Raw genomic sequence first — 25,183 nt, 5'->3', positions numbered from 1 at the left:
TTCTCCTTGGTACTGCTGTTTCAGTTTGGAACAGGATTTTGGTGTAAATCTATGTCTACAAGTCCTTGTAGATATGGTTTTGCATCATAATCCATGGGTGGATGCACGGTAAAGCCCATGCTTTACTTACTTTACACCTCACTGGATCAAAGTAATGCAAAACAGAACATTGAGCTGCATTACAGTATTTTTGTTGCAAACCAATGTAAATCATGATTTGCATTGATTTGTAAATCCCGGCAGACTTTGCATTAGATCTAACACAAACCTGATGCAACACTTTGTAAATTTGGACCCCAGATTCATGGTTTACATGATACATTTTCTACTTGAGCAAAAGAAAAGCAAAAATGATGTTAAATACGTGCGACCCAACAGTCGTGATTGACATGAGATTTCGCTTGTGTAAGAACATATAAATAACCTGAGCCGAATGTTTGAAACATATCTGGGCTCACGTCATTGCCCCAGTGCTTCTATAGGAAAGTGAAAGGTTCATGCAAGGTGTTAGAAATTGGGTTTTTGGTTGGCAGTCAGGTTACCCTCTGTCCAAGCAAGAACCCTCACTCTAGTCTGGGTAAGTCACACACAATCCAAAATTATCCTGTGCCCACCCTCTGGTAGCTTGGCACGAGCAGTCAGGCTTAACTTAGAAGGCAATGTGTAAAGTATTTGTACAATAAATCATACAATAACACAATATAGCACCACAAAAATACACCACACAGTGTTTAGAAAAATATATAATATTTATCAGGATAATTGTAGGTCAAAACGAATAAAGATGCAATGTGAAATTGTAGAGATATCACTGAAAAGTGATATAAAGTATATTAAGTCTTTAAAAGGCAAACAAAGTCTCTTTCAAGCACAAAGAACCTGGTTTAAAGTGGAAAATCTCCGCAAAGGGCCGCAGAAGAAGAGATATGTGGAAAACTGGTGTGTGCGTCGATTCCTCCCCTGCACACATGGACTTGCATTGTTATTTTTCACACGGGGAAGTTGTGCGTCATTTTCCGGCACGTGGACAGTCTCTTTCTGTGGGTCGCGGGATTACCAGATGTCCTGGGGTCTGTGCATGGATTCTCCTGCTTGTTTTCCGGCTGCGCTTCGTTCCGCAGGGCTGTGCGTCGAAGTTTAGCTCTCACGGCAAGCATCGATTTTCCCTCTGGAAGTCGGGCGGCGTTGTCCTTGCGAGGCCGTGCGTCGAAGTTCAGGTCGTCCCGAAGGCGTTGCGTCGATCAGCATCGGTGTGCGGCGTTTTTCTCGCGGCGGAGCAAGCTGTGCGTCGACATTTTCAGCGCACGAAGAGTCAAAATGAAAAAGAGAAGTCTTTTTGGTCCTGAGACTTCAGGGAACAGGAGGCAAGCTCTATCCAAGCCCTTGGAAAGCACTTTTACAGCCAGACAAGAGTTCAGCAAGGCAGCAGGGCAACAGCAAGGCAGCAGTCCTTTGTAGAAAGCAGTCAGGTGAGTCCTTTAGGCAGCCAGGCAGTTCTTCTTGGCAGGATGCAAGTTCTGGTTCAGGTTTCTTCTCCAGCACGTGTCTGATGAGGTAGGGCAGAGGCCCTATTTTATACCCAAATGTGCCTTTGAAGTGGGGGAGACTTCAAAGAGTGGCTAAGAAGTGTACCAGGTCCCCTTTCAGTTCAATCCTGTCTGCCAGGGTCCCAGTAGGGGGTGTGGCAGTCCTTTGTGTGAGAGCAGGTCCTCCACCCTCCCAGCCCAGGAAGACCCATTCAAAATGCAGATGTATGCAAGTGAGGCTGAGTACCCTGTGTTTGGGGTGTGTCTGAGTGAATGCACAAGGAGCTGTCAACTAATCCCAGCCAGACGTGGATTGTAAGGCACAGAAAGATTTAAGTGTAAAGAAACGCTCACTTTCTAAAAGTGGCATTTCTAGAATAGTAATATTAAATCCAACTTCACCAGTCAGCAGGATTTGGTATTACCATTCTGGCCATACGAAATATGACCTTCCTACTCCTTTCAGATCAGCAGCTACCACTTCAATGCTGTATGAGGGCAGCCCCAATGTTAGCCTATGAAGGGAGCAGGCCTCACAGTAATGCAAAACAAATTTAGGAGTTTTACACTACCAGGACATGTAAACTGCACAGGTACATGTCCTGCCTTTCACCCACACAGCACCCTGCTCTAGGGGTTACCTAGGGCACACATTAGGGGTGACTTATATGTGGAGAAAGGGGAGGTTTAGGCTTGGCAAGTACTTTTAAATGCCAAGTCGAGGTGACAGTGAAACTGCACACACAGGCCTTGCAATGGCAGGCCTGAGACAAGATAAAGGGGGTACTTGAGTGGGTGGCACAACCAGTGATGCAGCCCACTAGTAGCATTTAATCTACAGGTCCTAGGCACATATAGTGCACATTACTAGGGACTTATAAGTAAATTAAATAGTCCAATCAGGTATGATCCAAGGTTACCATGTTTAAAGGGAGAGAGCATATGCGCTTTAGTACTGGTTAGCAGTGATAAAGTGCGCAGAGTCTAAAAGCCAGCAAAAACGGTGCCCAAAAAGTGGAGGGAGGCAGGCAAAAAGTTAGGGGTGACCACCCTAAGGCTGTCAGATCTAACACAAGGCAAGCCCACAACATGGATTGTGAGACCATGTGTTGACTTTTTTCCTGCTTCTGGTCGTGTGTTTGTGCTTGAGTCTAAATCCGGGCGCCAGTGGACTGGCACTGTTGAAGATTATATTTTGTTTGTTGTGGCTGAGACTGCTTCTACACTGCTAGTTCCTAGCAACTCATTGTCTGCAAGAAGAAATAAATAGCAATCGTATGCTGATTATGCTTGATTTTATTTAATCAACCCTGACTCATAATTGGGCCCTTCCGTCCCCCATAATTACAGCGGCCCTGCTTATAATTTATAAATCACCCAACATGATTATTCTTACAGGAGCTAAAGTATTTGTTTTTGTAGTTTTATACATCATTAATTTTGGCCCCAGGACACTTGAGCATGAAAGGACGTATTGAGTACCGGGAGATTCAGTAATTTGTCCAAGATCACACGGCATTGAGCTGAGGCCGACACTTGAACCGAGTTCCCTAGTGCAAAAGTGGCAGCTCTGGCCGTTAAGCCATACTTTAGTAGTCACAATCTCAGTCACAGAATGGGTGACTGCATAATACTTAAACAACATATTTTGGACATAGGCATATTAGAATTGCTGAAGCATTCCACCTGGTCCTTCCATCAGAAACTGAAATAATGCTTATAGGTCACAGCAGGCCGTGGCTATACATTTACCCATTCACCTGATAGAGTCTCACCTTTGTCACATTACAAATACAATAATCACAAAGAGCTCCTCGGTTAGAGAACATTGTTAACCCAAATGCCACATCGGAACATCAGGTTTCTGGTAATGAGTGTAAAATAAGCCATGCCGGTGTCATTTGATGAAAGAAAGACCCGGTGAGGCGCTGAGTTTTCTCGCCTAGAACTCTCACATTGGTTGCTTCTATATTAAAGGGCTTGGTGACACTGAGACATTAGTGGCTTGCGGGGAGTGTGGTGTGCTGATGTTGACGTCATAGTATCGCACAGTTTTATGCCACAGATTGTCAGCGTAGTGCATGAAGTGTATGGTCTCGAACTGCCAATAACATATGTATTACATACAAATGTTGTTTCGACTACACTGTCAGTTACCCAAGGCTGCCAGGCAGGCATGAGTGTGGAGTGTCTTGTCAACAATAATACTGCTCCTGAAATGCTAGAATGAGTAATCCCGGGGTGATTATTGCGTGCTTGGGTTATTGTATAGCTTTATGGCCGTGCCATTACAGACACATTTGTGTGCATGCTTGATCCACACAGTTTAAGAATATCTAAACAGCACATACTTGATGTACACAGTTCAAATATCACTAATCAATACATGCAGGTTACACACAGTTCACGTATCTCTAAAGAGACAATGCAGGTTGGACACAGTTCAAGTATCACTAAACGGTTCTAGTATAACTGACCCAAGCATGCAGATTGCACACAGTTCTTGTATCACTAAACAGCACAGGCGGGTGTACAGAGTTCAAGCATCACTAAGCAGTACATGCAGGTTGTACACGGATCAAGTATCACTAAACAGCACATGCACGTTGCACACAGTTCCAACATCACTAAACGGCACATGTAGGTTGTGCACAGTTCACTATCTCTAAAAAGCCTATGCAGATTGTACACAGTTCAAGTATCACTAAACGCTTCAAGTATTACTAAACCGTGCATGCAGATAGTACACAGTTCAAGTTTCACTAAACAGCTCATGCAAATTGTACAGAGTTCAAGTATCACTAAAAATCACATGCAGTTTGTCCAAGATTCAAGTATGAATAAACAGTACATGAAAGTTACACAGTTGAAGTATCACTAAACAGCACATGCAGTTTGTACACCTTTCAAGTATCTCTAAATCTCTAAAGGGCATATATAGGCTTCTCATGCTGGTCATGGTGGCTACAAAGGATACATAAGTCAAACTGGTTACTTTATTAGCACAATGTGATGTAGTTGCAAACGATGTATGTTGTGCACAGGAGTGACGATGGTGTTTCAAGATGGCCTCGGGGTGGTTACCTAAGTTAGTTGTAGGACAGGCCAGTGGCCATGTGCTCTGAGTATTGGCAGTAATTCTGCTGCAGAGAGGTCGATGCTTTCCGAAATGATGAGTGTTTTGTTGGATGTATCACAATAAGACATTTCTACAACATGTATAATTTGTATGTAAACAAAGATAAGACAAAATGCACAACAGTTATATACCTTCAAATGCACATGAATGCAGTATACGGAAAATATACATACAATCTGAGCATGCACCCGGGCGTTTTGTGTTGCAATCTGTTTGTCACTTTAAAATTATAAGTTTTATTTTCAGAGACTTGAACCGGTTGACCTGCCAACAATATTGGCTTCTGAGAAACTATTGAACAAAGCTGACCAGACAACAAAGGTAAGCAACTATAAAACAGCACCGATGACAAGCAAAAGTCAGTAGTGAAAACTGGCCACTAGAGTACCTGGGTGGGCAAATGTTTCAATGTAAATACGCATCCTCACAACAAGGACTAGACAGCAGATGCATATTTTCAAAGGGCACCAGTACAAAATCTTTGCCAGTGTTTGTTTTCCCATTATATAATATTAGGTAGTCATACAGCAACTCCCAACTTGTTATAATATGACATTCTTGGGGCTGCGTTGGGTGGCTGGGAAACTACTTTTCATCAAGGCGTAGAAGACCATGGTAATGTCTGTGTTTGAAGGGGCAGATAGCATGTTTGCTGAGTGAATTACAAGCCCTTTCAGTTCTCAGTGTTTATTTTGTGTGAATTACAGGGGTGTTTTCCAGTGTTTTCCATTCTGTGAAGTTAAGCTTATATCTATGATTACTCATTCCAACGACAGAATAAATTGAAAAAGGTAGAATTTTTCATTGCTCGTGGTATTTTTAGTGAGGCTCAAATGCATTTTGCAGCTTATTTAGTATTTTGTAAGTCAAATTACATCCTGTTTTTCTTTCTTAATTCTTGCTTTTTTTCTCCCCATCTAATCTTTCTTCCTTTGCTTTCCCTTCCCTCTTCTCCTGAAACCCTTCCACTTTTGTTAACCCCTTTTTGTCCTTTTGTCATTCCATTTGCTTCTTATCGTCCACAGCCACTTTCTACCTTGCTCGGCCTTAGCCCTGCCACTGTGTCCAATTCTTCTTTCTTCCTCATTCTTCTGCCCATTTTTGTCAACCTCTCTTTACTTAGAAATGTATCCCCTTTTTTGCAGTTTTCCATCAATGTTTGTGTCCCTCGTTCTCTTCCTTTTTTGTATGTCCTTCCTCACAGGCTAACACTTCGCCCTTCACACATTTATAACATCTCTATTCATTTAAATTACAATTTTTATGTGCATTCGGTCTAAATAAACCTTTAAAAAGACTCAAAACAGGTTACATCCAGGTAGATTAACATAGATTGTCTAGGTTTTGGAAGAGGAGAAATTGGGAGGAGGAAAGGGCGATGAAGGGGTATTAGTAGTGGTTAGTTTAAAATGTGCTAGTGCGGACTGTCTGGTATAGATATCAAAACCTATGAGTAGTACGGAGAACATTGCATTTAGGTACAGATTCCTTGAATATACATCTGCTGAAGTTTGAGGCTTCCATGTCATCTGTAGAAGGCTTCGATGTCATCTTGACTGACTTCACCTTCTCAATTTTCACCTTATTTTCTAAAGAGATAGTTCAGGTGACTTTGTTCAGAGGATCTCCTGCTGCCACCTTTTTCCTTTGAGTTCATATTTTAGGATGAAGCCTAAAAGTGGCTGGTGCGGGGAGCTCAGAGTGGAGAAGGAGGTATGCAGGTTCATTTTCTAAAATTATTTAGCTCATGGAGATTTTGTTGCTTCCATGAGAAGCCACTTATTCTGATCTTGGATTCCAAGGAAAATAATTATTGTGCCATGTCTGGGTGTTCGTTAGCTTCAGATTCAGGTTGCTTATATTCACATGCTTTAATGTTTGTAGGCTTCATTCCTCGGTGGCAGACATTCTTTGTATGCTCTGCTACCTCATCAATGTTATCCTATAAAGAGTTATCCTACATTGGCAGAGGCGTCTCGACACATTTCCTAAGAGAAACACTGTTGATTCTCTATTGCTAGGCTTTGAATATTTTATGTGGGATCACTTTTCTTCGAAAGCTGTATCATTTGCAGAACAAGAAGTCATGGTAGAGATTTTCCACTTGCTCACTGTTTCAGCCACATATCTAGGTTTCTACTTGATTTCAGCAACATTTTTAGGCTCTCTGGCCGGATATAAAGACCCCAGACGTACAGAAAAGTCTCCTGTCCATCTGGTTCACAATTTCAGCCCTGTGAAGTTGTACGTGGTTTCATGGGTTAAATATATTTCCCCAGTGTAGATATTTTAGTTCATCAAGTTTATCTCCCTGCGTATTTCCTTCATGACTCTAACTTTGTTTTAGTAATTTCTTAGTTTGTGGTTCATTAGCTACGCTCACAAATTGGACATTGTCAATCGACCATTCAGATCATTCATTCAAGTTCCTTTCCTCAAGACTGGAAGGAGTGCCGTCCATGACGAGTTCTGTTCAACTTTCATACACAAGATGGCTCTCTTTTTCGATGTGTAGCTCATTGTTATCGTCATGCTGGTCAGACCAAGGCCTCCAGTGCAACAGAAAGCATCTATCGGAACATTTTTAACAGCATGGGGCGTTTGCAAAACTGACTTCCAGAATTTTCGTGTGACTCTGGCTAACTGATAACAGGAATGATTGAGTCGCCATAGATCTGCCCTATAAAGAAGTGTGCTTTCAACTTTTGTTCTATTTTTCAGGAATGTATTTTATGGCTCTACTGCCATAAGGTTTGGCTTGCCTTGAAGCTGGCTCTTTATACAGTATACCAAAACGAGGTATACTGTGCAAAGAGTCCAGGGGATCCCTTACTAGTGAACAGGGGCTTGCTCTAGTAATCCCAAGGTGCCTTCTTAGAAGATAGTGTGGTTGAGCAGCCTTAGGCTTATCAGAAAGGAGTGTTAAAAATCCCCAAATACACAGACAGTCAATAAAGGAGACACACAACTCAATCAGGAAACCCACACCAATTTACAAAAATAGCAAGTATCTTTATATATGTTTTGGCACCAGAATAAATACCATGTCGTAAGTACGTTTTGCAAGAAAAATCTTTACATTTTATAAAAGTTGACAGTGCAATTCTTGAAAGCTGCAATGTTATACTATTGAGGAAAAACAAATACTGCATACAGGTATAGTACAGCAACTAACGGGACCAATCTCCTGAAATTAAGGTAGGTATGGGCAAGGTCCAAGGCCACACAAACAGGTCACACTGGATGGTACTGGGGCGGCCGGATGCAGAGAGGTAGTACAGCATCAGGTGCCCAATGTTAGTCAATTTGGATCGGTCCAGTTGAAAAGAGGCTGCAGGCTAGGATTGGGGATCCAATCAGGGTGAACCACCAAGTGGCCTCAGTTCCTGCAATGCTCGGGGACAAAGGGATACCAGCAGTCCTTTTTGTCTTTGGTCTGGGGCGTCTCGTTGCAGAGTGTTCTTGGACTGTCAGGTTTCTGTCACCGGTGGCAGTGGAGGGGGCCCACAGAAAAAGGCTGCAGGGAAGAGCTGGGGGACCAGTCTGGCTGAACCAACATGTGGGATCAAGTCTGACAAGCCTGGGGGACACAGGGACACCAGTGGTCCTCTTCTCCTCGGTCCGGGGCGTCCAGATGCAGAGGTGTAGGGGACTCTCAGGATGCTGCCGCTACAGGCAGTCATAGTTGAGGGGGGCCTGTACAAAGAGTCTTGCAATGGGGAAACCCTCAATGGACTCTGTCTCTGGAGAGGCTGGGGGCTACACTGGCACCATTAGCCCATTTCAACTCTTGCTAGGAGGTACGGGTGCAGTGGTGCTGAACGGCATCGGATTTTGGTGGTCCGGAGTCCTCTGCAGTGTTTCTTGGGTGCCTGCAAAGGTGCAAGGAAGCAGCTCAGCTGCTTCACGTGAGTTCCTTGTGTTGGACAGCAAGCAGGCTGGCAAAGGTTGCAACCAAATCCATCACTGGTCTTCAGTTCTTTCCTTTTGCATCTGTGGAAAGTCTTTCTTCTTTAGGTCAGCAGGATCTTATTTCCTGGTGCCAGTGCTCCCCTAAATACAGAATTTAGGGGGGTTACTAGGGTCACGCTGACCCCTACATGACCACTCCCTGTTGGAAGTGGGTAACACCAGAAATACAAGTTCTGCCATCACCAAGATGGCAGACTTTTAAAAATTGTGTCCGCATCAGGCAGCTGGCTTTAGGGTGGGTTTGACCTGAGAAGTAGTTATGCCTCTCTGACTACTAATTTTCACGCCTGTTCTGGTGCTAAATGGGTCCTGGGGCACAGGGGTTGGCATCCTCTCCTTTGAGGGAAGCCAGATCTACATATCAAGGGTGATGGGCTTCTTTGAAGCCCCCTGCCTTGGAATAAAGATTCACAGGTTATCCCATTGGGAGCAGTGTGCTAACACCCCTGCCAGTGCAGGCTTTGTTTTTCTCTGCCCGAGAGCAAAGGCTCTCATCCTTGGGGGTTGGAACTGTGACTGGTGTTTGCAAGCTACTTAGAACTAGTCAGCCAGCACACGGGTAGTGGTGGGCTTTTCAGGGGGCATCTCTAAGCTGCATTCTGGGTGCATGCATTAGTAAATCAGTCACTGGGATCAGTGAGTGTTTATTAATACAAGATGTTTGATACCAGACATCCCTATTTTCAGTTAAGCCATCATGTAGCTTGGGGAACGCTTATTGGCCAGTGTTCAGTACATTTACTTATAGTGGCCTCCCTGTTCACTCACTATGTTTGAGAATAGACAAAGATAAAGTAGGGGCATATCTGTTCTTGCAGATGTGCCCTCACATTGTAATATAATTCACCCTGCCTTGTGGCTATAATGCCTGTTGTAGGGGTAAATTACATATATTGCATACAGTGTTAGGGGACATGGCACACAAAGTGTGTGCCATGTTGTGTTTTCATTTTTAGCTGCACCAAGACACACAGACTGCAATGGCAGACTGCCTGTGCTAGGTAAAGGGTCCTTGAGGGTGGGACAATACATGCTATAGCCCATAGGGACCCTCCTTGGTACCCATGCCCTAGGTACCAGGGGTACCAGTTACTAGGGCCTTACAGGGGTGCCAAAATTATGACCAATTGGGGAACAATTGCACAGTTTTAGGGAAAGAGATCTGGCACTGGGGACCTGGTCATCAGTAACCCAGTGCACTGTCATTCAGAATTGCGTCAAAATCCAGGCAAAAAGTGGGGGTGAACATGTCAAAAGGGGGCACCATCCTACATATGCGTCTTGTGCTGCCCTCCTTTTTCACTGCTCCAGAGGCATCAGTATTCCAATTTAGTGATATGGGTATTTTACTCCAGTATAGGGAAAACATTTTTCAAAGGTCTTCCCTACCATATAAAATCTGTCTTTTCCATTTAATCTTCTATTTTTACTCTCACCTTTGTTACCCTTACCATCTGTGATGTGGTGTCCATCTCACAGACACAAGGCCTGATTATGAGTTTGGAGGTCAGTGAACCCCCATGCTGATGGCGGCAGTCCGACCGCAATCAGCTTGGCGGTTGTACCGCCGTATTAGAATGGATGCAGTTCCATAGATGAAAGACTGCTGCGGTCCCCCCAGCACTGCCAGGCAGCTCAGACCACGGTGGTGGCGAGACAGTTCAATCAGGCCGTTGGAGTCAGAATCTTCGTCGAAGACATTATGAAGTTGCCTTCCGCCAACGTGACCATGGTGGTCCAGCCACCACGTTCCAGCAGGTGGAAATGGAGTGCATAAAGGAAGGAACTCACCTGCAGGAAGCATCACATGTCCTGTGCTGCCATGGAGCCCATCACACATGTCCCGCCACTGCTACTGCTCATGGATGGAGCCCAAAACCCACACTGCTGTGTGTAGGAGGCTGGCCTGGTTTGTAGTGGGTACCTAAGGTACTTACACCTTATACCAGGTCCAGTTATCCCTTATTAGTGAAATGTAAGCAGTGTCTAGAAGCCAGGCTGTCTAGAAGTAGCTGTAGGCAGAGCAGCCAAGGCTGTACTAGGAAACATGCAAAGCTCTTGTAATACCACTGTAGTCACACAGTACTTACACACATGAAATACAATACTCTGTCATTAGGACCCTGGCGGTCAGTGATAAAGTGGCAGTAATACCGTCAACAGGCTGGTGGTTACTAATGCCAAATTATGACCATGGCGGGGATATCTCCGATAGACAGCCAATGTATCACACCGACCGCCAGGGCGGAAACAACAGTCACCACGGTGGTAGCCACCTACAGCCAGGCGGAAGACAAAGTACCACCTACCATATTAAGACACACGATGCTGCCACCTTTTACAGGGTGGTACCTACGCCATCAAAAACCTGGCAAAAACACATCACAGAAGTGAAAGGACTCACCATTGGAGACACAGGGAAGAACAACACTGCCATGGAACCCGAACTGCAAGTCTTTCCAATGATTTTCTACGTTATGCTCCACCTGGAACACCAACGCCGGCAAAGACGACGGTGAGTACAGCTGCCTAGCACACAAGAGAGGGTGGGAGGAAAATGAGAGTGACACACACACACGCACCACACACACCCGACATACACACACCATACACACAACCATATGCATCACAAAAACTATTTGACCATGAAAATCTGCAGAATAATCAAAGGCCACAGGAATTTACGAAAATTATTGTGATCAGTCCAACAATAAAATTAACAATCCGATTTGGCCATGAAACAGATCTGTATACTTGTATAAAAAAGGGACACTGCCCAGTTCATAGTTCAAAGGGCCCACATGGCACAGTCCAAGGCCCCAGTCGAATCCTGCACCAATCCGGATAGAACACTGCAGGGGCATCAATTGTCAAATAGGCAGGCACCTCAGGGGTAGGGGGGGCACCTCAGCCGGATACGGGAACAAGGCCACTGGTTCGGGAGGGGGCAACCTGCCCTGTGCTTTTTCCTGGGGAGTGCAAGGCCACAGTCTCTAAGTGGATGTCTTGCCAACTGGTTCTGGGGGGGCAACATGCCCTGTGCTTTGCCTGGGGAGTGCAAGGCAAAAGTCTCCCAAGTGGGTGTCTTGCCTACTGGTTCTGGAGGGGGCAACATGCCCTGTGCTTTATCCTGGGGAGTGTAAGGCCACCGTCTCTCAAGTGGGTGTCTTGCCCACCGGTTCTGGAGGGGACAACATGCCCTGTGCTTTGCCCTGTGGAGTGCAAGGCCACAGTCTCTCAAGTGGGTGTCTTGCCCACTGGTTCTAGTGGGGGCAGGCCACACAGCAGCCCTTGGAGGCTGAACTATATAGCGTCCACGGGCAGTGATGACTGTACTGTGGTGGAGGTTGTGGGAGGCTCCTGCTCAGCCCCTGCACCCTCTGATGGCTGCACTGTGGTGGTGGTTGTGAGAGGCTCTTGCTCAGCACCTGCACCCTCTGATGGCTGCACTGTGGTGCGGTTGGGGGAGGCTCCTGCTCAGCCCCTGCACTCTCTGATGGCTGTACAACCATGGATGGCAGTGGGAACCCTGTGACAGCTGGTGGCAGTGGTGGTGTTTGGCTGGCAGCTTCCGCTTGCGTAGATTACCTCCTCTCCTCCTGCTCATGGGTTGGGGATCCCTTACCCTTCCTGGCACTGGTGGATGGGCTCTTCCCCCCTATGCCTGCTGGGGCAGGCTCCTTCCCCTTCTTTGCAGCTGGTGCAGGCTCCTTCCCTTTCTATCCAGCTGGTGCATGGTCCTTCCCCTTCTTAGCAGCTAGTGCAGGCTCCTTCCCCTTCAGTATTGTTGGCCTGGAATCCCTACCACCATGAGTAGGTGGTGCTACCGCTGGGCCCGTGGACTGTTTGGCTGAGGTGCTTAGCTTTGTCCTTGCTACCCTGCCCATACGTGCAGGAAGGGGGGAGGGGTAGGGAAGAGGTCAATCGTGGAAAGGAAAAGCTTTTTAGGGATGTTAGGGCAGGAGGAGGGAGGAGTAATGGGAGTAGAGGATGAGGGAGTGGTTGTTGGAGGTGTTTGTCTGCTGGGTTTGGGTGCAGGTGCATGGGCTGTATGCTGTTGTGAGGTGGATGGCTGTTGGGTGTCTGAGTGCTTGTGTTTGTGTACTTTAGGTGGGGGGGACAGACACTGTGGGAGAGGACGCATGCATGGGTGTTGTGGAGGTGTCTGCCAGTAAGGTGTTTGCTCTGCTTGGTATGGTGATGATGCTGGTAGTGGATATTGATGTAGTGCATGCAGGTGTGAGCGTAGACGCAACTGGGTGGGAGTTGGAGGAGGAGGAGGAGGGGGAGACAGTGGAGATAGTGGATGTTGTTGTGTCTGCAACTGAACGGTGTTTGTGTGAGTGCCTGTGGGATGAAGTGTGGTGCTTGTGTTTGCCTGTGACACTCTTGGGTGTTGTCTTGTGGGCATACTCATCTGCCTGTGCGCTTGGGATGGGGTTGAGGAGAATGGGACTAGGAAGTGGAAGTTGGAGGGGGGACGGTTAAAACAGGGACAAGGGCTTCCATCAGAGAGGAGGCCAGAGCATGAATCGATCTCTGTTGGGCTGCCAATCCACTGTGAATGCCCTCCAGGAATGTATTAGATTGCTGCATCTGAGCTGTCAGCCCCTGGATGGCATTCACAATGGTTGTTTGCCCTACAGAGATGGATCTCAGGAGGTCAATAGCGTCCTCACTGAGGGCAGCAGGACTCACTGGGGCAGGGCCTGAGGTGCCTGGGGCAAAGTAGATGCCCACCCTCCTGGGTGAGCGGGCACAGGCAACTCGCTGAGGGGCTACTGGGAGGGCGGTGCTGGTACGGGGGTGGCGGCTGTACTTGTACAGAGGTGTCCGCCACCACCGGGGAGCTCCCACCGGAGGAGGTATCAGGGTCTGTATTGTCTCCTCCAGTCTCTGCCATGGTGCTCCCCTTGCCCTCCATCCCACTGGTGCCCTCAGCATTGTTGGACTCTGCCTCCAGGGTCCTGTGGGATGCAGCTCCCTCTGTTGTCGGTGTCTCTCCTCATCCTCCAGATGATGCTAATGCACATAAGAACAGGATGACAAAACAAGAAAAGGGGAGAGAAAGACAAAGGATACACAGGGTCAATGACTGCACCAACACCACCGTTGGCGTACACAGCACCCTCACACACAGGGAACAGGCCTACGAACTATGCATGGCACTACCAGTAAAATGGCTAGTCACCAAGGAATGAGGATGGGCACACACTGCCAACTGCAGCACTCCTGGGACCCATGCAGCCCTGCCCAGAAGTGAATAGTAACAAGCTAGGTTAGCAGTATTTCCCATTCAAACCCTCAGCCACCAGAGGACCTACGCTGCTATGTCTGGCCTGGCCTAGGGACACCCAAGGACACACAACCACCACACGGATTCCACCCCACCAGCCATAAGTTGTAATGATAGCCACTGTAATCACACCCATAGTGGCTACTGTGATGCCCTCAAGCACCATCCAGCTCAGGGTAGGCCACCACCAGTATTTGGGCCATCAGGGGGGTCAGGGTCCAATGGTCACTGCTTCCTCGTTGGGAGGCCATCCATAGCTGGGCCTCCGTGGTATTTCGTGCCCAGCATCTCAGGTCCTCCTACCGTTTGCGACAGTGAGTGCTCTGCCTGCCATAGAACCTCAGGGTCTGCACGTCCTTGTTGATGGCACACCATATTCCCTTCTTGTTGATGGGCGCTGGCCTGCAGGGGAAATACAGACCGGAGAACACCATTAGACAAACAGCCCAGCCTGTCACAAAAATGTCCCACCATACCTTTTTGCATCACCATTGGCACACACATAGCCCAGCCCACAACATGTACACTGCCAAGAGGACCTCCACCCACCCCCCTTACACGAGGCCTTCACAAACAACTCCATGCATTCATGCCACCTGCATCGTGCCCAAGGTGTACTCACCTGTTGGTCTGGAGGCCCATACAGCAGTCCGTACTGCGGTAGGTCCCCATTCGCCAGTCACACGGGCCATGGTAGGTTCCAGACACAGGTCACAGCAACACATGCAGTGTAGGTCCTCTCCTATGGAAGATCAGGAAACTAGTGAGGAATCAGATAGAAAATGGAGGTCATGTCCGGCTACCGCCACGGCGCACAACATCAGCAGGATTACCTCACTTCCACATGTCCCTACACACAGGACAGGCGGTAGCCATTGCAGGGGGGGTGAACAGGCCTATCAATTATTGCTGTATCACTGAATAAATAGGCACATACTTCACTAACTACACTGTCCCATAACATGTTTGCACACTGCGGACTGCTGTTATTCAGTTTGTGGCAGCCTACTTACTCTTGTGTACCTTAGATATCTACCACTTTGGATGAATAGGAGATGGAGACGTACCCCCGTGTACAGACCCATGGTGGGCTTGGCTACACTGGGGGACAGGCACATAATACTCACCTATAGACTGGACAGGGCCACAATCACAGAGCTGTGTGCCCAATTGAAGCCTGACCTGATACCTGCTTTCCTTCACCCCACTGGGATCCCCCCTTCTTGTGCAAGTGTTATCAGTGCCCCATTCCCTGGCAACTTGTTCTTTCCAAGTGACAGTGGGCTTGGCAGCAGGAATGTCACAGCCAATGTTCTCAAACGTGCTAACAAGAGTCTTGTCTGCCCTGATAAAACACATTTGCAGCTACATTGCTTTCCCCAGGTTGAGGATTTGGCCACTGTGAAGTCCGGATTCTATGCAATGGGAAATATCCCCAATATAATTGGTGCAATTGATGGAATACATATTGCATTTGTGCCCCCCTTGCCAGAATGAACAGGTGTTCAGGAATCGTAAGAGTTTCCACTCCATGAATGTGCAGATGGAGCTTGGCGGACCAGTATATCTCCCACGTCAATGCTAAGTATCCTGGGTCGGTGTAATTCCTGCAAGACAGTGACACGTTCATTTATGTCCAAAGGTGTTTCTGCCACCTCCATGCCAGGACCATCAAAATCTGGAACATACATTTGAGTTCCAAACAGGCACTCGTATGAAGTACGACCCCCACCAGGAACCGTCTAGGCAAATTGTTAAGTGCGTTCTGGACTCCATACAGGTGATTAAGCCAACTACGACCCGTACCTAAAACTCTTTAAATTATGGTTTCGTAGCTCCATGACAATATTTCCCTTCGGATGAAATGGAGATGAGTAAAGGAGTAGGATCCCTAATGAAGCCATGGCATTGCTGAATACCCTTGAGGCAAAAGTGGGGCCCTGGTCCAAGTGGAAAGCCGCAACTGCATACGTGCCGATAAAGACTTGCAAATCTTTAATAACCGTCCGAGCATCAGCTGAGCATTGTGGCCACACACATAGAAATCTGGAGCAAGAGTCGACAGCGACTAAGATGTATTTGTATGCCTTGTCCGGTGTTAGGGGACCACAGTGGTCCAAGTACACACATTGTAAAGGTTTGTTGGAAATTAGGAGGGGTGTCTGCGGACGGCGTTTGACGGTGGAGCCCTTAATTGGTTGGCAGATGTCACAACAAAGGACATACTGCTTGGGCTGTTTGTACAGACCTGGCCACCAATAATGTGCTTGCAATAATGATATTGTAGCCGCCACACCAGCATGGGCAGATGCAATCCCTCATGTGCTGCTTTAATCAACTCTGGTCTTATGTCTTTATTGGGAATTACTTGAACCCCCACACCTGGTATTTTTACTTCTGCGTCAAGGAAGCTTCCCATTCGGTAGGAATATTTAGCAGGAAATGCTTTTAGATAGGGCATGCTTTCAGCCGTAGCTTTCACAGCAGCCCAAATGTCATCGTCCGGTTTTGTTCCAGAACGAGTTACTGCAGCAACAGAAGCCGTAGCTACTGCTGATTTGGCTGCTTCGTCAGCCAGTGTATTTCCAGCAACATGTATTCCAACGTGCTGATGTCCAAGTGTATGCACAATATGGATGTTTGGTAGCGTTTCCTTCAGAGCCAGAATTCTGTGTTTGATGGTGTTGCCTTTAGAATCTCTGAACCCATTCTGGCGCCAGTAATGCAGGTATTCATTGAAGGACTGGACACAGTAATACAAATCACAGACGATCAGTGTTAGCTGTGCAGGATCTGTGTGTTCCAGTGCCATCAACAGAGCCTTTAGCTCTGCTAGTTGTGCTGTGCAATCCTCTAGGGTTTGTGTGAATGTATGCTGGGGACCTAATTTATTATCCTCCATGTAGCCACTTACGACTGTGCAAGCAGCGAAGTATTGATGCTTTGTGCCTGTTGCTGGTTGTGCTGAGCCATCGGTGTACATGACTGATATTGATCAATAGGCAATGTACTTGCTGCAACTGGGTATTGTGGTTCATATTGCAAAAATTCTTGAGTTTGTAATTTTGGGTTGAAAATGTAGTCAACATCAGTGGCTGTCAAAGACATTGCCCATTGAATCCAATGTGGATGTAATGCTTTAGCGTTTAGAATGCTTTCTTTGGTAACAGCCTCTAGGGCTGGAATTGGAGATAAGACAATAATGCGTTTCCCCCGGGCTAGTGGTCTTTCTTTAATGACAGCCATCTGAACAACACTGAGAATTTTCTCATTGGGAGCAAAGCGTTGTTCTGCTGCTGAATACAAATGTGATTTGTATGCTATCGGGACTGTCTCACCCTCATTGAAAGTTACATAGGTAAAACCAATGGCACCAGCAATTACTCTGATGATCAGATGTTTTTTTGTTGTCCCTTGCGTGTAGGTGTTATGCTACAAGCATGTCTGTTTCCAAAGCTCTGAGAATGCATGTGTGTTCGACTGTCCAAAATGTACTGGATAAATCAGGACGTATTAAGTCATATAAGGGTTTTATGCATGAAGCGTAATCTGGAAGGTAAGTTCTGCCAAAATGTAGGAAACCCAGCAGGGATTGGAGTTTTTTCATTGTATTTGGAGGTTGTAACTGCACACTTTTTTCTAGGAATTGAGGTGCTAGGCTCTTTCCTTCACTTGATAACTCGTATCCCAGAAACAGTCCACTAAGGAGGGCTATTTTTGTTTTTTTTAAGTTGAATTTATAGCCAAATTTGGCAAATCCTACAACAATGCAGCCTACCTGTCTTAGATGTTGCAGTAATTAATCATCCGTGAGATACATAGGACAATGCTTCAGGGTCAATATCGTGCAACATTGAAGTCAAACGAGCTGCGAACAGTCCTGGACTGTTTTTGTACCCATTGGGTAAACAACAGATTTTTTTCTGTGAGCCAACTGCACTGAAACTTGTTAAGTCTCTACTCTCAGGTGGTATATTTTGGCAGAAGAAACCATTGGAAATATCCAGTGTTGTTTTGTATTTTGTGCGCGCTATGTTGTTCATGAGTGCTGTGCTATGTGAGTTTTGTATAGTGTATGTGTGTGTGTATGACTGTTTAAATGTCTGTCGTCTAAGACTCTTACCCAGGGACCAGGAAAGCAGGAGTAAAACATAGCAAGTTTCCTAAAACACACTAGAAGTCGTGGTATAAGACAGTGCAAGAACCAGAAGAGACTGCAAGACACAAACAATGGATTCCTGGACCTGAAGACCTGGGAAGAAGGGGACAAAGTCCAAGAAGCACTGAAGAGTCCAAGGAGAACAGGAGCGCCTGCTAACCCCGATGAAGGTGCAAAAGAAGAACCACCAGTGAGAAGACAAAGTCAGTATTGCACCAAAGAAGATAGATGAGGGTTCCTGGTTGGTGCAGAAGATGTCCCATGCCGGATGGATGAATGCAGTCTGGTTTGCATCGCTGGATTCTGTCAACAATCCTTAGTAAACGAAAACTCGTGTTTCATGAAAAATGGTGCTGCCTGGGCCCAGGAAGGACCAGGTCATCTCTACCCAGGAGGGGGAGACAGAGGGGGGCCTCAGAAACTCAGAAAGCCCTCAAAAGACCAAGCAGCGCGCGCAGGAGTCCCATAGCATGGGGACAAAGGAGTTGCAAATGGCGGTCATCACAGCACTATACAAAAGGACCCCACGCCGCTGGAGAACAACTTAGGGAGCTGAGCATTGCAGGATAGAGTGCTGGGAACCTGGGCTATGCTGTACACAAAGGAATTATTGGAAAAGCGCACAGAAGCCTTAGGTGCACAGGGGTACTGTCTGGCATGGCAAGGCAAGCTCTTACCTCCACCAAATTTGGACAGCTGGACCGTTGGACAGTCAGGGTCACTTTAGTGCACCACCTGTGTTCCAGGATCCACACTCGTCATCAGGAGAGGGGACCCAGAATAATGGTCATTGCTGCAGAGAGGTGCCTGCTGAAGCAGGGAAGGGACTCCGTCACTCCACGGGAGATTCCTTCGGTTCTTCTGGTGCAGGATGAAGACAGGCAGTCCTTGGAGCGTGCACAACCCGGAAAATGTTGCAGTTGCTGGCAGGAGCTGAAGTTGCAAGGTTGAGGAAGACGTTTTTGCTTCTTTGTTGCAGTTTTGTAGAGTTCCTGGAGCAGTCAGTGCTTGATCCATTGGTAGAAGATAAAGTAAAGGATGCAGAGTATCCCTGCTGGAGTCTTGCAATCCGAATCTGAAGAAACACCCACAGTAGAGACCCTAAATAGCACTCAGAGGGGGATTGGCTACCTAACCGGGTATGGACCTATCAGGAGGGGTCTCTGACATCACCTGCTGGCACTGGCCATGTAATCAGTCATCACTGCTGATGGACACAACCGTAGAGAATGTTAGCCTATGTCTGTGTCTGCCGCAGTTGGTACCGCACACCACGCGGGCGACTTCTGCTGGCGGCCGCCAGCAGTTCATGATGTCCAGTGGAGTAGGGCGGGCATCCACCATTTTGGTGGTTTGAAATACTGCACATGGCCCTGTTAAATCTGTCACAACAACAATCTACGTGTAGGATCATCACAAACATCCAAAATCTGTCTTGTTGTGTAGGTTCTACTAGACAACAACCAGGGTAGTGTTTTGCAGGGCACCTTCCTCCACGTTCACAACTCCAGGAATGTTATTGTCACTGAGGGCTTCAACCAGGGGGTAGTGGTAGACTGTTCTTTGGCCTCTGTGTGCCCAGTGGCAGATCCACCTGTTAATGAAAAACATGCATTGTTACTGTTGAATTGTGACATCCACCTCCAAAGGTTTTGTGTTACAGTAAGCAGAGACCTTGGACATAGTTAAGTTGTAGGTAATCCAGTTATGCCAAGTGACCATGGTATTGGGTTGTTTGTCATGACATGTTTGAAGCATGCCAACCCTATTTTACTCAAGCAGCTGATAAGCTGTGCCGATCAGTTGCACTTGGGAAGATGGACTGAAAATGACATCTTACCACCAGTGAAACCAACACAGTGGAGAGGCAACATAAGGCTTTGACCATTTGGAGGCCTATTTGAGTGGGATGCAGGCAAACCCAGGACATTGTTGTATATGTGACTGGAGTCATGTGCACAGTGTTGTGTCATTGTGTATGCTACCAACACCAATCTGGTGATGCAGCTTGAGGCCTTAGGAATACTTGTTGTACATACTGGGTAAGGTGTCATTCCTGTCCTCAATAGTGTCATCTTGGGCTAGCAAGTGAAGATGGAGCTAGGTAGAAAGACACGTCTCTAAGTTGAGCATGATCTGAATCTTGGTCACTCCCAGGTGAGTAAACATCAATTGAAAGTTAACAAGCAAGGGTATTCGGGCAAGTGCACACTGTGCTGGTGGTTGGAGTTACTGGAACAGGGCCTCCTAAGAGTTGCAGTCAGGTCACTCCCTCTACTACATATACTATGCAAATGGTATCCTCCCAGGTGAGTACACTTCAATTGAGAGTTAAGACACAGGGGTAATTGGGCAAGTGACCACTGGGCTGTTGTTTGGAGTGACAGAAACAAGGCCTCCTGGCCTTAGCAACAGGCCACTCCCTCTACTTCCCAACACTTGACACATGTTATCCTCCCAGGTGAGCAAACTTCATGTGGGATTTAACTAACAGGTGTATTAGGCCAGGTGAACACTGGGCCGGTTGTTGGCGTTACAGAAACAGGGCCCCCTGGCCTTAGCAGCCAGGTCACTTCCTCTATGTCCCAACACTTGACAAATGGTATCCTCCCAGTTTAGTAAACATCATGTGGGATTTCACAAACAGATGTATTTGGGCAAGTGGACACTGGGCAGGTGGTTGGAGGTACAGAAACAGTGCCTCCTGGGAGTTGTAGTCAGGTCACTCCCTCTGTTACTCACACTATACAAATGGTATTCTCCCAGGTGAGTAAACCTGAATTGAGAGTTAAGACACAGGGGTAATTGGGCAAGTGACCACTGTGCTGGTGGTTCGAGTTACAGAAACAGGGCCTCCAGGCCTTAGCAGTCACGTCATTCACTCTACTTCCCAACACTTGACAAACGGTATCCTCCTAGGTGAGTAAACTTCATGTGGGATTTCACCAACAGATGTATTTGGGCAAGTGGACACTGGGCTGGTGGTTGGAGTTACAGAAACAGTGCCTCCTGGAAGTTGTAGTCAGGTCACTTCCTCTACAACACACACTATGCTAAAGGTATTCTCCCAGGTGAGTACACATAAATTCAGAGTTAAGACACAGGGTTAATTGGGCAAGTGACCACTGGGCTGGGTGTTGGAGTTACAGAAACAGGGCTTCCTGTCCTTAGCAGTCAGGTCTCTCCCTCCACTTTCTACCAGTTGACATATGGTATCCTCCCAGGTGAGCAAACTTCATGTGGGATTTCACTAACAGATGTATTGGGCCAAGTAACCACTGTGCTGGTGGTTGGAGTAAGAGAAAAAGGTCCTCCTAGGAGTTGCATTTAGGACACTCTCGCTACTCCCCAACACTTGACACATTTTGGGTATTACATATCTGTATGCAGGCGGCATTTAGGTATGAGTACACATTTACAATTTTGGGACATGTCATGAATCCTGGAATGTGTTTTTGGTATTGTGAGCTGTACAGGCACCATCTTGACGTATGGCAAGTGATGGGCCTTGGTAGCTGTGATGTTGGGTCCAATAATACACATTGAGAGTATTAAAATTCAGATACTCTGGGTATTGAATGTTGGTGGGGTACACGAACAAGACAGTGGCAAAAGCTGAGCTGTGAGCATGCAGGTTACTGACAGTTTGTGGGTTGTAACTTACCAGACTCCACTCCCCCAGGTATTCCTGTCAAGCCCTCAGGATGCAGAATAGCCAAGACCTTCTCCTCCCAGGGAAAGAGTCTTCTGGGGGTACTGGAAGGGCCACCGCCAGTCTTCTTGGCCTCCAGCTGGTGCCTGGACCTTGCCCTTAGGTTGTTCCACCTCTTCCCAATGTCCACCTTTGTGTGCAGGGTGGTGCCTACAGCATTCATTCTGTCGACTATCCTGTCCCACATTTCCATTTTCCTACTGTACTGAGAGGAGTGTGCTGGACTTGTGCTCCAAACAATTGTGGCTCTACTCTTATGATTTCATCCACCAGGAATCTCAATTCATCTTCTAAAAAACAGGGATTTTTGGAATGTGACATGGTGGACAAAAAAGTGGGTGACAGGGACTTACTTAAAGGGGGAAGTGCAATAGGGAGTTATTGGACAAAAGTGTGTGCAGGGTGTTCTATGGGGTGGTGGACAAAGGGGTGCCTAATCTATGGAAAATTCAAGAAACGGTGGTCCTGGTGCATTGGTTCCCTGTGGAAATGCAAAGGATTGTGGTCTCTGAAGGGGGGTGTTTTATAGTGTGATTTACAGGTGTGTTCACTGGACCAATGTGTGTCAGATGTGTTGTTTTAAAAATCATCCAATGTGCACTTGTTTGTTACTTTGCTGGACGCGTACCACAATGGTCGACCGCCATTGGCTAACCATCGCGAGGAGACCGCCATGGCGACTGTGTGTTTGTAATAGGCTTGGTGGTTGGCCACGGCGCTGGAGGTTAGAGATAGCCTAGATCCAAGCCACCATGCCACTGGCGGTCTGCCTTTTTTTGCTTCGCGGGTGGCAGTCCTGCCTGTTTGCATCATAATATGGCGCTTTGGGGACTACCAGTGCAGCAGTCTTTTGGGGACTGCCAACATGGCAGTATGGCAGTCCGACCACCAAACTGTTAATTGGGCCCACAGTTTTGAATCTTGCAATTTTAAACTACAAAACACTGCTATCAGGTTACCTCTGTGGAAGAAGTCTAAAATCACAACTGCCATGGATGCATTAGGGTATCCCATAAAAACCCAAACTGGAAAAACATGTCTGAAAAGGCATGGAGTGAGGTTGTCACCTGACCTCTAATCCTCCTTTTGGTATATTGTATCTTGTGATTTTGACTGTCTGAATCCTGCAGAAATAAAGGCCCATATTTCTACTTTTTTAGCACCGCATTTGTGCCAGTTTTTAATGCAAAAGCGGCGCAAACTTACAAAATACAATTGTATTTTGTACGTTTGCGCCGCTTTTGCATCAAAAAATGCCTCAAATGTGGCGGCAAAAAAGTATAAATATGGGCCCAAATATTTCTCATACTATAAAAAATTCAGCTGTCTCCATTATGGATCGTGGCCCACTAGTTTTTGGGAGGTAGTGTGAAGTTCACAGGTGAGTGAAGCAAGATGGAAAAAGGAAGTGGGGACTTTCTTGCCTCATGATGGCATCTGAAAGGACATTCCAGTATGTTTGTTCTTGCAGGTGGAATCTCCATCCACTTTACAAATGGGCCAATATTCTTGGCACAAACAAGAGGCTAGAACTTTCAAATTATTAGTTACCCCTTGCTGCAAATAACTATTTGTTTAAGCACACTACCATAATTGATTGAGATATGTGCTGATCCCGGCTCCCATGGAGATTTGTGATAGGGGGCCAAAGGAGATGACTTTCTTTTCACATCAAAAAAGCTACAGTACTACATTGTGCACAACCTGTAACCTCTTATGGTTATATAAATATGTAGGAAGAAAGTCCATTTTTTATGCATGCTCCTCTAGAAGCTGTAGCTTTCACATTTCAAAGTAACGATTACTGACAAGTTTAAACCTCCTATTATTAGCCATGTCACCTATACATGGTGTACAAAGGGCCCCAAGACCTGATTATATAAAATGCAGGCGTAAACCATACTAAATATGAAGTCAGCAAGTCTCTGTAGTGACAGGATTTCAAAATGATATTCTACTATAAAGGATGGAGCAGGCTTTCCCTGTAGTAAAGGCATGCTGTAAGTTTGCAAGTCATACTTTCACAACTTACTGAGGTAACGCCTGGAAATGTGTTTGCGACTTTGTGATATTTATCAATATTCACTTTCTTCTGTGACAGTAATTAGGAGTAGAAGAAAAGGTGTGAAAGACTCCCAGTACAGTTTTAAAGGCCTGTGGAAGCAGCTGGCCTTCTGGCATGTCTCTGGTAGCAAGACGTTGGGACTATTTATTACAGGAACACACACCATAGATATCCATGAATAAAGGAAGGGGAAAGCACATATGTCTCACAAAGGCCTTTCCGAAGCCCTGATAGAAACAAGTGGCAAGTAGGCTCCATCCTCACTTGTCTTCCAGTAGGCCTCTCGTGCTATATTGATGTTCCTTTTAAGCCACTCACACCCATCCAGTTTGGTTCAATGACAGAATATTGTGGACAACAATATCGATTCACTACTAAAATATAGGTTGGTTACAAAAATGTTGCTATCCTATACCTAACCTAACCAAAAACAAGAATATTAATAACATAAAATATGCAAATTTAGTAATATCGAACACACAATTATTGAAACCAAAATGATCATCTACTTCTTAGATATATACACAATATAAAAAATATCAAAACAGACAATATAGACAACAATAATATTGCCAAAACTAAGGAAAAATAATACTTTAAATCATAAACTCCTTTTTTAAAATAAAGATAAAAACAACAATAAATAAACACAGTTCACAAAAAATAATTAATAGCACATTAAAACAACAAATATTAAATTATTCATATATAAAACCATCCCTCCTAACAATAAATACACAATTACAAATAAACACAATAAAAAATCTAACAGTGCAAGAAAATGAATATAACAATACACATAACTAATAATAAAAACACATAATCATTTAAGATATATTAGTAATACAATAACCCAACACATACACATATTTAAACAAAAAAGAGAAAAGCTAATTAGCATCAATCCAAAAAATGAAACAATTTAAAAAAGCTTCAAACTACACACAAAGTAGCCAATATATTTTACTTTTAAAAAAATAACAAAAAGATAAACTTATTTCAGTGAACACTATAAATATAGCACAAACCTCACTATTTTCACAGGTAAAATTACAAGAGAAGGACACGTTGGTGGACTACATGAAAGAAAAAGAGTGAAGACTTCACCAAAAAAACAAGACACCTTTATAAGTAAGATTGAAAGCTAACTTAACTGCAATGTAACATAACATAATTTTAAAATGCAAATCTATAAACATATTTCTATACTCTCTCTTTATTATCTTCAGTAAAAATTAGACACTAAAGAAACACTTCTGCAAAAACGAAGCATTGCACACTGATACTTTCAACTTCACACTCTGAAACCTGGAC

The 25,183-nt window shown here is 45.7% G+C and overlaps 1 protein-coding gene across 1 annotated transcript in view; it reads left to right on the top strand.

Moving 5' to 3' along the window:
• CCDC198 (coiled-coil domain containing 198) overlaps positions 1-25,183 on the top strand; it is a 175,650-nt gene that overhangs the window by 58,391 nt on the left and 92,076 nt on the right. The window contains exon 3 of the mRNA XM_069207443.1: positions 4,912-4,986. Within this exon, the coding sequence (XP_069063544.1) occupies positions 4,912-4,986 (75 nt within the window). The remainder of the gene's footprint in view (positions 1-4,911; positions 4,987-25,183) is intronic.

Source organism: Pleurodeles waltl, chromosome 9 (assembly GCF_031143425.1).
Source record: "Pleurodeles waltl isolate 20211129_DDA chromosome 9, aPleWal1.hap1.20221129, whole genome shotgun sequence".
Classification (NCBI taxonomy): Eukaryota; Metazoa; Chordata; class Amphibia; order Caudata; family Salamandridae; genus Pleurodeles; species Pleurodeles waltl.
This window is presented reverse-complemented; position numbering and strand designations above follow the sequence as displayed.